Genomic DNA, 12,500 nt, shown 5'->3' on the forward strand with positions numbered 1-12,500 from the left:
ACCTTTATGTACCTTACGATCACGTTTACCTATACACAAATATACACACTCCTATATATATATATATATATATACAAACATTTAGATGATAATGATAAGTAGAAGATTTGTTAAACGATTGACGAAATTTATTTCGATTTTTTCTTTTATAACTTTCATAACCTCAAGTAATAAAAAGAAGTAAGAGAGAAAGAGAGACAGAGAGAGAGAGAGAGAGAAAGAGAGATAGACTCTTATCTCGTTTATTCGAAAACACATGACTCATTTATCGTTCGCAATTATACCCGCATATCACACACACACACACACACACACACATATATATATATATATATATACATACATACATACACACATACGTAAATATGTATATACGTAGGTACATACACACGTATACATACATACATATTAGATATATTATTGCTCCGAAGCTCGTCGCGGTATTCTCCAAAGCTTTTCTAGGAGTTACATAGCACTATGATCGACTGGAGGTACTCACGAGGATGTTATTTAGCAAACAAAGTACGTTTTACTTGCCCCTGTCGGCACGTGCTCGGCATATGCGCGTTTTCTATCTGCGTGTCTGTTAAATATTGTCTTTGATGCGACCCGTCGGAAGCCCTTCTTCACCTTGTCTGTGTATCTCTGTCTCTCTCTGTCTCTCTCTCTCTCTTTCTCTCTTTCTCTCTCTCTCTCTCTCTCTCTCTCTCTTTGTCTCTCTAAATGTCTTACGTATATTCCATCCATCTCTTTTCTCTGTTCAATCGTTTCCTTCTATGTCTCCGTATCTCTGTCTTTCTTTATTGGTCTTCCTTTACTGTGAGAGAGGAGTGCCGACAAAAAAGTACTTTGATTTGATTCCTTAGATTAACCTTTAGGGCGCTGGGCGCGTGGCGAACCCTTTTTCTCTCCGTCTTCCTTTATCTCTTCTCTTTCTTCTTTTTGTCTTTCTCTCTTTCCTTCTTTCTCCTTCTCTTTCTCTTTCTCTTTTTCTTTCTCTTTTCATCGAGAGAGTGAGTAGTTTCTATCTCCCTCCTTTAAGGATCCAGCACGCGACCAGGTAAAACGAGTCGTGTCGACGTGATCAGGAGTCACGAGCCACCGAATCAAACTTCTCTCATTTCTTTTTTTCCCCCCGTCTTTTTTCTCTCTCCTTCTTTCTTACTTTTTGTTTTTATTTATCTTCTTTTTCTTTTTTTTTTTTTTTTTGGTAACCAAACGACGAAAAGCACGAAAGATCGCTTGTATCGATATAATTATGATCTCTTTCAACGTCAAGATTTCCAATTTCTTTGAGCAAAAAATGAAAAAAAAAAAAAAAAAAAAAAAGAAGAAGAAAGCTAAAAGAAAAATAAAAAGACAAGAAAATGATTAACAAAAAAAAAGGTACAGAATCATTCTGTTTTTCTGAATTATTCCAAGAAATTCGTACGTTTCGTTTGCTCTTATTCTTGTTTTTCCTTTTTTCGTTTTTTTATTTTTTTTTTTTTTTTTGTTTTTTTTTTCTAAATTTAAATTGACGCTTCCATCGCTTGTCTCCTTATCCAGGAGATGGCGCCAGCTGTCATCGCAAGGAAAAGGGGCTATAAACTTACATCGAGCCCCTATTCAAACCCTTTTCTTATACGATATTCATAAATAATTCATAATTAATATACTTTGACGTATTTTAATATAATAAGTGCGAACGATTATATCCCTTTATTCTCATCTTCTTACTTTTTTTTTTTTCTTTCTCTTCCATTATCCACGCGTTCAGATTAAAGCGTTGATTATTTACGCGCAAAGTTTAATGCATTTCATCGATCATTTCGTTTGAAATAAATTCGATCAATGATTACGATCGAATTCAAATTTTTATTGTAAAATAATAAATGAATGTGTACGACAGAAAAAAGAAAAAACAAAGAAAAGATAATAATAAAATTAATATTATAAAAAGGCAAGGATTAACGATTAAATTTTTATATTTTCATTTTTAGAAAATATTATTAAATAAATCGCATTTAATGTGCATTAAAGTACGATTACGCTCATGAACGTAGTACTCGTCGAGGACGTGTTAATGGTAAAAAAAAAAGAAAAAACATAAATGAATAAATAAATAAATAAATAAACAAAAAGAAACAAAAAGGACAATTTAAGGTGCAATTAATGGAATTGGTATAAATCAGGAAGTAGCGAATGCAAGTAGACGTAAGACATTAAATCGTTCGTAGGTCTTAGGATGTTCCTTAAATCCTTGTCTCTTTCTTGTGGCAGGACGAACAAGGATAACGACGATGTCGATACGATTCTCTCTCTCTCTCTCTCTCTCTCTCCCTTTCTCTCTATTCGTCTTATCTCTTTCTATCACGTTGTTGATAGTGGGCTGTATATCGTCCGTCCAATCTGCCGGTGGGCAATTTCAACTGAAATACGATGTCGTCTGCGATACGTTCGCGAATCGAGTTAGTGTTCTTATTGCCCTTTGTACGATCCCGTGTATCTCCCTTAAAAAGGATTTAACACGGACGAAATTTCTCTATTCAATTAATACGACCATTAATAGGGATCTTGTATTAGTTGAACGTTTTATAGAAAAAAAAAAAAAAAAAAGAAAAAAAACGAAAGAAAAAAAATAGATAGAGGTGAAAAATTGATCCATTTTATCGCGTTAAAAAAGTGATCCATTTTTTCTTTTCTTTCCTTTTTTAGTCCATTTCATTCACCTTCCTATTAATTTACTCCTCTTCTCGTCAAGGAAAAAAATGAGTGTGTGTGTGTCTGAGAGAGAGAGAGAGAGAGAGAGAGAGAGAGAGAAAGGATAGATTTATTTCTTTTTCATATTCTAAAGAGAATATAATAACTTAGACACGCGGTGCTTTTCTTCGGGTTAATGGATTTATACAAACTCGACTGTGTATTCCTTTAGAAACTATCTTTTGACCGTGACAAAGGGCCGAATAACGAGTGTAAACTTGAAAAAAGGAATGGGAGAGGGAAAAAAAAGAAGGAAGAAGATAAACTAGGGAATACGAGACGAAAGAAAGATAGAGATAGAGATAGAGAGAGAGAGAGAGAGACAACGAGAAAAATAGAAAAAGATAGTCAAAGAGTGTAAGGAGGTAAGGCGTAAAGAAAATTTATGTTGTTTGCAGTGTCGGTTTCCTGGTCCATTGTCCAGCATTGTCCGAGACCCTCCTTCTAAGGTGTGAACACCTTTCGTAGCGATAATCTACTCGTATTATTATACGCTTTGTCGGGTGTTCACTTGTCGGAGGGGTTTAGCCAAGCTATCCTCCATCAGGGCTACCTGACCAAGGGTCATTTCGATCTTTATACTCTTCCTTCTCTCTGTGAAATAAGGTGCAACAACACACTCTCTTTCTTTCTTTCTTTCTTACTCTCCCTCCCTTCTTGAGTTCACTTTTCTTACCTGATGACCTGTCTGTCGTTCACCGAGGGTCACTCGAAGTAAAGCAAACCGAAGGAAATCAAAGGAAGGGAAAGGGAAAAGAAAGGAAAGGAAAGCAAGATGTCTTTTCTTATAACCCTATTAACGTTATTAATACTCTCATTCGAAAATTTATATCCAACGAGTGATAATTAATCGAGGAGATCAATATTCAGAATCAATAATTGTCTTTATAGATTAATGTCGATAAATGAAATTGATTTAATTTTTGTATTTTCTTTATTTCTTTTTTTTTTTTTAATTTATCTTAAACATCATTGACTTTGAAATCGTTGAATTAAAAAAAAAAAAAAAAAAAAAAAAGAGAAAAAAAAAAAGAAGAAAAAAAAAAGAATTTACCTTAAAGTTTGTCAATTTTTCAATTGTCAATTAAAAAGGAAAATGTATCTTAAAAAGTTTTATACGCATACACGCGTGTATGCTCAGATATATAAGTATATAGAAATATCTTATAAAGTAATGAGACGTATTAAACTGTTAACTTATAATATAAAAAAAAAGAAAAAAAATGGGAGAAAGAAAGAAAAAAATTCCATTCCTCTTGGTCACCCGTTATAATGTAATGTCCCTGGAGAGGGCGTATGTAAAGCACGTGGCCAAGTCGTACTACTACGTGGCACCTAGCTAACGCGCGCGTTTAGGTACTTCTATAAATACGATTATAGAAGCTACCAAGTTCAGGGGAATAGGGAGGACCGTGACCGTTTTTAGATTTTCACTACTCCAAGAACCTACCAACCTTTGGAATTCGTGAGTAATGTTGCTTCTTCAAGAGAGTCGGGGTACTTTGCGGAAACTTCCCTTACCACTATTTTCTTTCTTCTTCATCTTCTTCTTCTTCTTCCTATTCTTTCTCCTTCCTCTCTCTCTCTCTCTCTCTCTCTCTTTCTGTCTTTCTCTCTTTCTCTTCCTCTCTGAATCATCATCATCATCATCATCATCATGATCATCATCATCGTCGTCGTCATCATCATCTTCTTCTTCTACTACTTCTATTTCTTTTACTTCTTCTTCTTCTTTTTCTTTTACTTCTTCTTCTTCTTCTTCTTCCTCTTTTTCCTTCTTTTAATGGGAAACTCTCGCGGTCCCTGTCGGAAGTACGTAATTAAAAAGAAAAAGGTATATACCTTCCTCCTCCTCCTCTTCCTCCTCCGCAAACATAATGCTACCACGTCCTTGAAGATTATTTTTCACGCGACGAGAGTCGTAGGTTCGATATCAAGCCAGAGTTCGTTGGCATTTCTCTTTCTCTCTCTTTCTCTTTCTTTTTTTCTTTCCTTTTTTTCTTTCTCTTTCTATCTTTCTTTCTCATTCTCATTGGTTCGTTGCAACGAGTAGAGAGACCTTGAGAAAGTCATATTTACTCGGGAAGTATCTAAAAAGTATACTTAACCAAGAGAGAGAAAAAGAGAGAGAGAGAGAGAGAGAGAGAGAGAGAGAGAGAGAGAGAGACTGTCTTTGGAAGATCTTACTCCCTCCCATCGAAAAGTTTTCGTACGTTCGAGAGAAAACTAGAATGAGATAGACAACTGCTCGAAATTCTCTCGAAGATGCTCTGATTTTTCAAAAAGTATATGACTATTCGACTGATACTTACTTCGTTCATTCTCTTTTCTCTATACTTTCAGTTTTTCTTTTTTATTTTTCTTTTAAACGTCTAATAGTTCAAGTCAAAAGGATCGTGAACAGACCGGAAAAGGATGCGACGATTTTAAACGCGATATTCGACTCGAACGAATAAGTCAAGCGCAGGATATTTGCTTTGAGTAGGTCGATTTTAGTTAAGAAAGGTTTCGATGAGATGGCACGATGGAGATTAAGGAAAAAAGGAAAAAAAAAAAAAAAAGAAAAAAGAAAAGAAGAAAAAGAAAGAAAAAAAGAAAAAGATAAAAAAAAAAAATTAGACAAAGCCAAAGAAGAATAGAAGGAGAAAAATAGAGTAAGAGAAATGAACGAGTCGATGATCGCAGAAGTCACGTCCGGTCGACGTTGCTGACCCGGAAATGAAACAAGATGGTGGCTCTAAACGTTCTCCAAATGGCACAAAGAGCAAGAGAAGGAGAAGGAGAAGAAAGAGAGAGAGAGAGAGAGAGAGAGAGAGAGAGAGAGAGAGACTCTTTTTGATTGGTCAGGAACGACAAAATCGCTCAGCGGGACGTTCCCTGTTGTTTATTTTTTTTTTTTTTTTTTTTTAGAAAAAATAAAAAGAAAAAGAAAAAAATCGATCGAGTTTCGAGAGGACTTCCTTTGTCACGATCGGACCAATCCAAGGCTTCTAATCATTGCAGGGGGTCAACTCGGCGGGATATTGTAATGGTTGTTAGAGGGAAAGGGAAAAAAAAAGTCAGGGGTCAGGCGTTTTTTGTACACAAGATTTCACGTTGACGCGCAAAAGAGAGAAAGAAAGAGAAAGAGAGAGCGAGAGAGAGAGAGAGAGAGAGATCGTTAAATACGGTGAATTAATAGAAACATACATATGAATAAAATTCATACTTATTATATATCTCAATGAACATTCATTGATTTATCTCCATTAATGTAATTTGATTAATTCGTTTCATTGTAAAATATATATATATATATATATATATATATATATATATATATATATATATATATGTCGATGAATAACAAAGGATTTTAAGAAAATCAATGATCGATCATAAATTGATCGATCATAATGTTCGAAGCGTAACAAAAGTGTTACTAAAGCGTTTGTCTTTGTAAAACGGGAGCGACGAAACGCTAAGAACGATTTACGAGGGTCGTTCTTGCGACCTCCCACGCGTTTCACGTGCGTCTTCTCTCAATACACATACACGCATAAACGCACACACACATTTATATATATATATGGAGAATATTGATGTAAACGACTAAGCTTCTTCTCTTTCTAAACTCTATACGATATCTCGATGAACTCTGACGAACGATGGATGGAAACGGGCAAGCCAATGTTGTTTCTCCTTTCGCTCGAGAAAATTTCGCGCGATCGTTAATTATTTCGCGTGACACGCTTCGGCACTTCTCTCTCTCTCTCTCTCTTTCTCTCTCTCTCTCTCTCTCTCTCACGTGATATCACGTTGTCAAAAGTTTGCATTCGGATGTTTTGCGGCATGAACATTGCAGAGTTTCGCGCGGGGGACGTTTTGAATAATGTAACAACGAAGCCAGTCCCTACCACTCCTCCTACCCCTCTTTGCCACGGAAGTTTCTAATTAACCAGTGCGAGAACGAGCTCCGTTACCAAAGAGAGAGATAGAGAGAAATAGAGAGAGAGAGAGAGTGAGGGAGAGAAAGAGAGAGAAGTATCGCTATGCTGGACAATACAAAGCCACTTTGAGTTCTCGACTCGCTACGTTTTCCATTGGCGATTCTGTTGGTTCTGTAGTACCACTGGTTTCGTTCGCTATTTGTTTTTCGGTCATTGTCGACGATGCAACTGCGTAACCATTGCGCAAACTATGTATATCTATTTGTCTCTCTCTCTCTCTCTCTCTCTCTCTCTGTTTCTCTCTGTTAAAGCACCTAAAAAGAGTAAACAGAACCGTATGTGTGACATACCGATTTAACTCACGAATCGAGGGAAAGTCGTCTCTTCCAAAAGTTATTCGTTAAAAAAATCGTGTGTAACTTTTGAAAGCAATAAAAAAAAAAAAAAAAAAAAGAAAAAAGAAAAAAGAAAGCGTACATACAAAAAATACGTACGTATACGTGGATATCTAAATATATGTTATACAACAAGTACGAGATTAATAGTAAATTCTCGGTTGGACGATTCGATCCCACGAAATTTTAAGGGTCGACATACATAGATACGTCCAAACTGTAAAAGTTTGAGAAGGGAAAAACGTCAGGATTTGAGGTAAATTCGCGATGCCCGCGAGTGACACGTCGTCTCTGTCCAAGTAGAAGCAACAGCGTGCTACTAGAGACAGCTGTAGTAGAAACTCTCTATAGCCGACTATAACTGTAACCCACATGATTTATTTTGATGAAAAAGAAAGGATAGTGAGATTGGGGTGGGGGAGGAAGAAGGAAAGAGAAGGAGAAAGATAGATAGGGATAAAGATAGACAGAGATAGAGGGAAGAAAAAGAAAAAGAAAAGGAGAAAGAAAGAAAGAAAGGAAGAAATCAGGAAAGGGGTTTTCCTTGAAAGGAGTGCCCTGAAAAGGGACAGGTCAACTCTCTAGGACCTGTTTGGCCGTTTCTCAATGGACAATGTCCTGCCGGTCGACTCACAAAGGGACTCCCGAGACTTCGAGATCCTCCCACGATACGCATGTGGGGCGACTGTGAGTGAGCGAGTGAGAAAGAGAGAGGGAGAAAGAAAGAGAGATAGATAGGGAAAGAGATAGAATGAGAGACAACGCGTACCCCATTGAGAACGCGTGAGAACCAGATTTCATATTTCTCATAACTGCCCGGTAGAAAAGTGATCGTTGTTGCTTTTCTTGCTTTACTGTGTATCCACATTGAGGTGATCCCACACTTTATATTAAATTTTCTCTTTTTTTCCATTACTTGACTGACTACATTTGCCATAGTTAGTTCGTCAATTAAGCGACGAGTTTAAATGTTTCTCGATAAATGAAATACGTGTAACGAATTGATTAATATTTTTATCAAATATATTTATACATATGTAAGCATACGTACGTATGTATTTTCTATCTTTTAATTATTTACGAAGAATTATATGTGTACGTAATTATCTAAATTCTTAAATACGTTCGATTAATTACGAATTACGATGAATATTATTATTATTATTAATGTGGCGTTTGTCACTTTAATTATAAAAGGTGTAAACATAACGTTAAATCGATCGCACGTGTACTCGAATAATAATAATAATAATAATAATAATAATAATAATAAAAACAAAGAGATGTACACACGTGTACGTAAGTACATAATATCTTTTAATTATAAACGAAAAGTTATACCTTGATTTTTAAACGACAAAAATTTTATTGTTACTTATTCGAGATATATCCTTTAGTTTACAAGAGGTGTAAACATAACGTTAAAATGATCGATCACACGTGTACTCGAATAATAATAATAATAATAATAATAATAAAAGGAAAAAAAGATAGCCTATGAAGAATAAGAAAAAAAAAACGTATTATATCCATGAAAGAGTCCCGTTAGGTTTTATGTTTGCGATTGGAGAAGGTCGTAGGAGAATTGTTCGATCAAAGGATCGAATAAGGAAATTCGAGAAAATCTTCTCTCGATCGAAAAGAAAAGAATAGAATGGAAAAGAAAAGAAAAGAAAAGGAAAGAAAAGAAACGAGAAGAGAGAGAGAGAGAGAGAGAGAGAAGAAGAAGAAGAAGAAGAAGAGGAGGAGGAGGAGGAGGAAGAAAAATAAAAAAAAAAAAGGAAAAATAAAAAATCTGAGCAGAAAGAGAGAGAGAGAGAGAGAGAGAGAGAGAGAGAGAAAATGAATGAGGAAAGGAGTTCTTGAGAATGAGGTTGATGGACCACCGATGGATTGATGGGATTCTTTGCGAGACGAAGCTTACGGTTACGAGCAAACGGGTAGTCTTTTTTTTTCTTTTTTTTTTTTCTTTTTTTTTTTCTTTTTTTTTTATCAACGAACCGACCTGTCTTTTTTTATATACGCATACATATATACGTATCTGTGGATAGAAAGGGGAGAAAAAGAGAGAGACAGAGGGAGGGGGGGGAGAAAGAGGGAGGGAGAGAGAGGGACCCGTAAGGGGAAAGAAAAAAAACATTTCACGTAGAAAGAAAAGAGAAAGGTAGAGTGGTACGCCATTTTGGATCTTTTGTACGATGCACATACGTTTGTAAGAGAAAAAAAAGAGAGAGTGAGAGAGAGAGAGAGAGAGTGAGAAAGAGGGAGAGAGAGGATCAACAAGGTGGACGATCGTGCCTAAGGGTTAACTCGAAAAACTCTTCACCCCACGAGAAAAGTCCAACGACGGACGGAAGGGGTTTCGTTGATAGAAAGAAAGAAAGAAGAGAGAGAGAGAGAGAGAGAGAGAGAGAGAGAGAGAGAGAGAGAGAGAGAGAGAGAGAGAGAGAGAGAGAAGATCAGAGAGATCGTAAGAAAGAGCGAGAAAGATATAAAAGAGGGGTGTTCGGTATAAAAATTTCCCCCACCATTATAGACGCACGTGGTGCGGTAGGTCCTTTCTATTCTTTTGATATCCTGTCGGCGGCGGGGTCCTCCTGCTGGTCCTATAAACGCGTCCTCGATGGATGCTCCAGTCAGCATCCGAGCATGGACGAAAGCAGATCTCCATGTTGATAATGAAAACGTTTAGGAATATATGCGATTACGATTATCGAAGATTCGTTCATATTTTTAATTTACGTCGTTGTCGTCATCGCCGCCGTCCTCGCCGCCGTCGTCGTCGTCGTCATAATCGTTGTTTTCATTGTCATTGTTATCGTTGTCGAACGAGAACGACGACGGATACAAGAGAGAGAGAGAGAGATAGATAGATAGATAGATAGATAGATAGATAGATAGATAGATAGATAGAGTATTGTTGTAAATTTCTCTAACGGTGGAATCCTGTGTGCTCGGTGTGATCGAATTATATACGCGAGAGGACGCGTAATGGCGGATGACAAAGGTAAACGTGTATGTCAGTGTGTTTGCGCATGTATACATATATATATATATGTGTGTGTGTGTGTGTGCGTGTGTGTATATATATATATGTGTGTGTGTGTATGTGTACGTATATTTGTAAGAAATAGTTATCCATTTTTTTATCATTTTCTTTGTCTTTTTTCTTCTGTTTCGTTTCTTTTTTTTTCTTTGATTTTTTGTTCTTTTCTTTCTCTTAAAACAAACAATTTCTTATACTAAATATTTAAAATATATATATATATATATATATATGTTTAGATTTTAGATTGATTTGATTTAAAAAGAATCAGGAAGATATTTAAGTACTATTTTCTCACGTTAATAATAAAAGATAAGAGGGATCGTGAGTAGAATTAATGTTTAGAATTTAGTTTTGATGTTCATTGTAAGTACTTACTTACTTACTTACTTACTTACTTACTTACTTACTTACTTATTATTCGTTATCTATGAGAAACATAGAAACAACAGTACGTTCTAATAATATTGAAATATTTAAATTCTTTAATTTATCCCGCGTATATTTTTATATAAATAGAATGTAAAAAAAAAAGAAGATATCAGATATTTAATTTAATCGAATTAGATACGAGATTACGAAGAAATTGCAATTATATTGTCTGAAAAATTGAAAAGAAAGAAAGAAAAAAGAAAAAAGAAAAAAAAAAAAAGGACTTCGCGCGTTGGAACAAAAAAAAAAAAAAAAGAAAAAAGAAAAAAGAAAAAAGAAAAAAAAAGGAGAAAGAATAAAAAATCTAATCAAATCATTTCGATAGAAACGTACCGATCAAATTGTATTCCTACAAAAATTCTCATTTTATCGAAACGAACGACTATACAACGTACGAACTTGTACAACTACTAAGTAAATTGATATAAAAAAGCTTTCTTTGAAAATTTTTCTTTGAGAAATATTATTTTCGACGTTGATTCGATTGGCGATATGTCACGGAAGAAGGTCCGTAACGTTGAAAATTTTTCTTCGATATTCTCGTTTTCAACCACGTTCGTCTTTCTCTCGATCGACAAAGTATACGTATCCTTCTTTTCTTCTCCTCTTCTTCTTCTTCTTCTTCTTCCTCCTTCTCTTCTTCTTCTTCTTCTTCTTATCTTCTCTTCTCTATCATGCTACTCGTAGAAGGAAATTGGTGCGACCCAATACTAATGGATAATGGAATTATTGGTTACGGTTGGGGCTTGCCCTGGGGATGATCGTAATTCAATTGCTTCGATGTGTCCTCTGGACGTTTTGACGGGACGGATGTCCTAACAAGGACATTGCCTCGGGATATCTTTGCGGTTGGTAGATAGATAGGTAGGTACTCTAAGTTATCGGGATATCTCTTCTATCCTACGAAGGCACATTACTCGTGTGCGTTAGGAAACGTTAGAATAGTGAAGAGGAAAAGAGAATAGTTCTAGGTAAGGATTGTGAAAGAGTGCGAAAAAGGAATTATATCAATTTTTTTATACGTAAATTTTTCGTTGACGAAACAAGGAAGAAGAAGAAGAAAAAAAAAAGAAAATATCTAAAGATCGTTTGTTCGAAATTATTCGAACATTTGATTCCTATTAACGAAGATTGAAAGTATGAAATAATTTATTAGAAAAAAAACAAAAAAATATATATATATATATACATGTATATTTTATTTCAATTCATTAAGTAAACAATTATAAATTGTTTACTTAATTCATAAATTAATCATTTAAATATATCCAATATATATTAAATTAATATACAGATAATCGTCAAATTGTTCTTATAAATTGTTTAATTTTTGATTTATAATTATAGTTCATCGATAATATCTATGGAATAGATTTGTGATAAAGAGAGTTAATAATTTTGAAATATTTTCTTTTTCTGGATATTCCTGATATGTGAATGGAAATTATGACTGTTTCTCTCTCTCTCTCTCTTTTTTTCTCTGTCCCTCCCTTTTTTCTTTCTTTCTCTCATTCTCTCGTCTACACACTATAAGGGAGAAGTGATCGAGATATTACGGATGTATGGACCAATTTGTAAGCAATCCAACTTACATTCGTCGGGCAATGTTGGATTTTTATGTTATCTTTTTCGACGAGCATTCGTGATATCGACTGATTTTCTCATTTTTGTATATATATATATATATATATATATATATATATATATATATATATATATATTAGAAAGACCACAACCCTCTTACTATCATATGTCGTAACTTTGCTCAAGCTTCGAAAGTTAAATCGATTATATTCGAGTATATTGAGATAACGCGTAGATATGTCTATCTTTCTTGATTTTCTTTTTTCTATTTTCTTTTTTTTCCATGCACATAAATACGTCTAACAAATGTAACTATTTTATACATTACAATTGTATTTTGTTTGTACTATAAGAATTTCAAAATATTAATTT

At 34.7% G+C, this 12,500-nt stretch overlaps 1 protein-coding gene across 2 annotated transcripts in view; it reads left to right on the top strand.

Moving 5' to 3' along the window:
- The window catches only part of LOC124954328 (rho GTPase-activating protein gacU), a 34,082-nt gene that overhangs the window by 5,248 nt on the left and 16,334 nt on the right, over window positions 1-12,500 (top strand). The window contains exon 1 of one of the 2 annotated variants that reach the window (XM_047507110.1): window positions 9,173-10,073. The exons of the other annotated variant lie outside the window; for it this stretch is intronic. Coding sequence (XP_047363066.1) covers window positions 10,058-10,073 — 16 coding nt within the window. The 5' untranslated portion in view covers window positions 9,173-10,057. Of the gene's footprint in view, window positions 1-9,172; window positions 10,074-12,500 lie in introns of those variants that run through there. 2 annotated transcript variants of the gene reach the window in all.

This window comes from Vespa velutina, chromosome 15 (genome assembly GCF_912470025.1).
Source record: "Vespa velutina chromosome 15, iVesVel2.1, whole genome shotgun sequence".
Classification (NCBI taxonomy): Eukaryota; Metazoa; Arthropoda; class Insecta; order Hymenoptera; family Vespidae; genus Vespa; species Vespa velutina.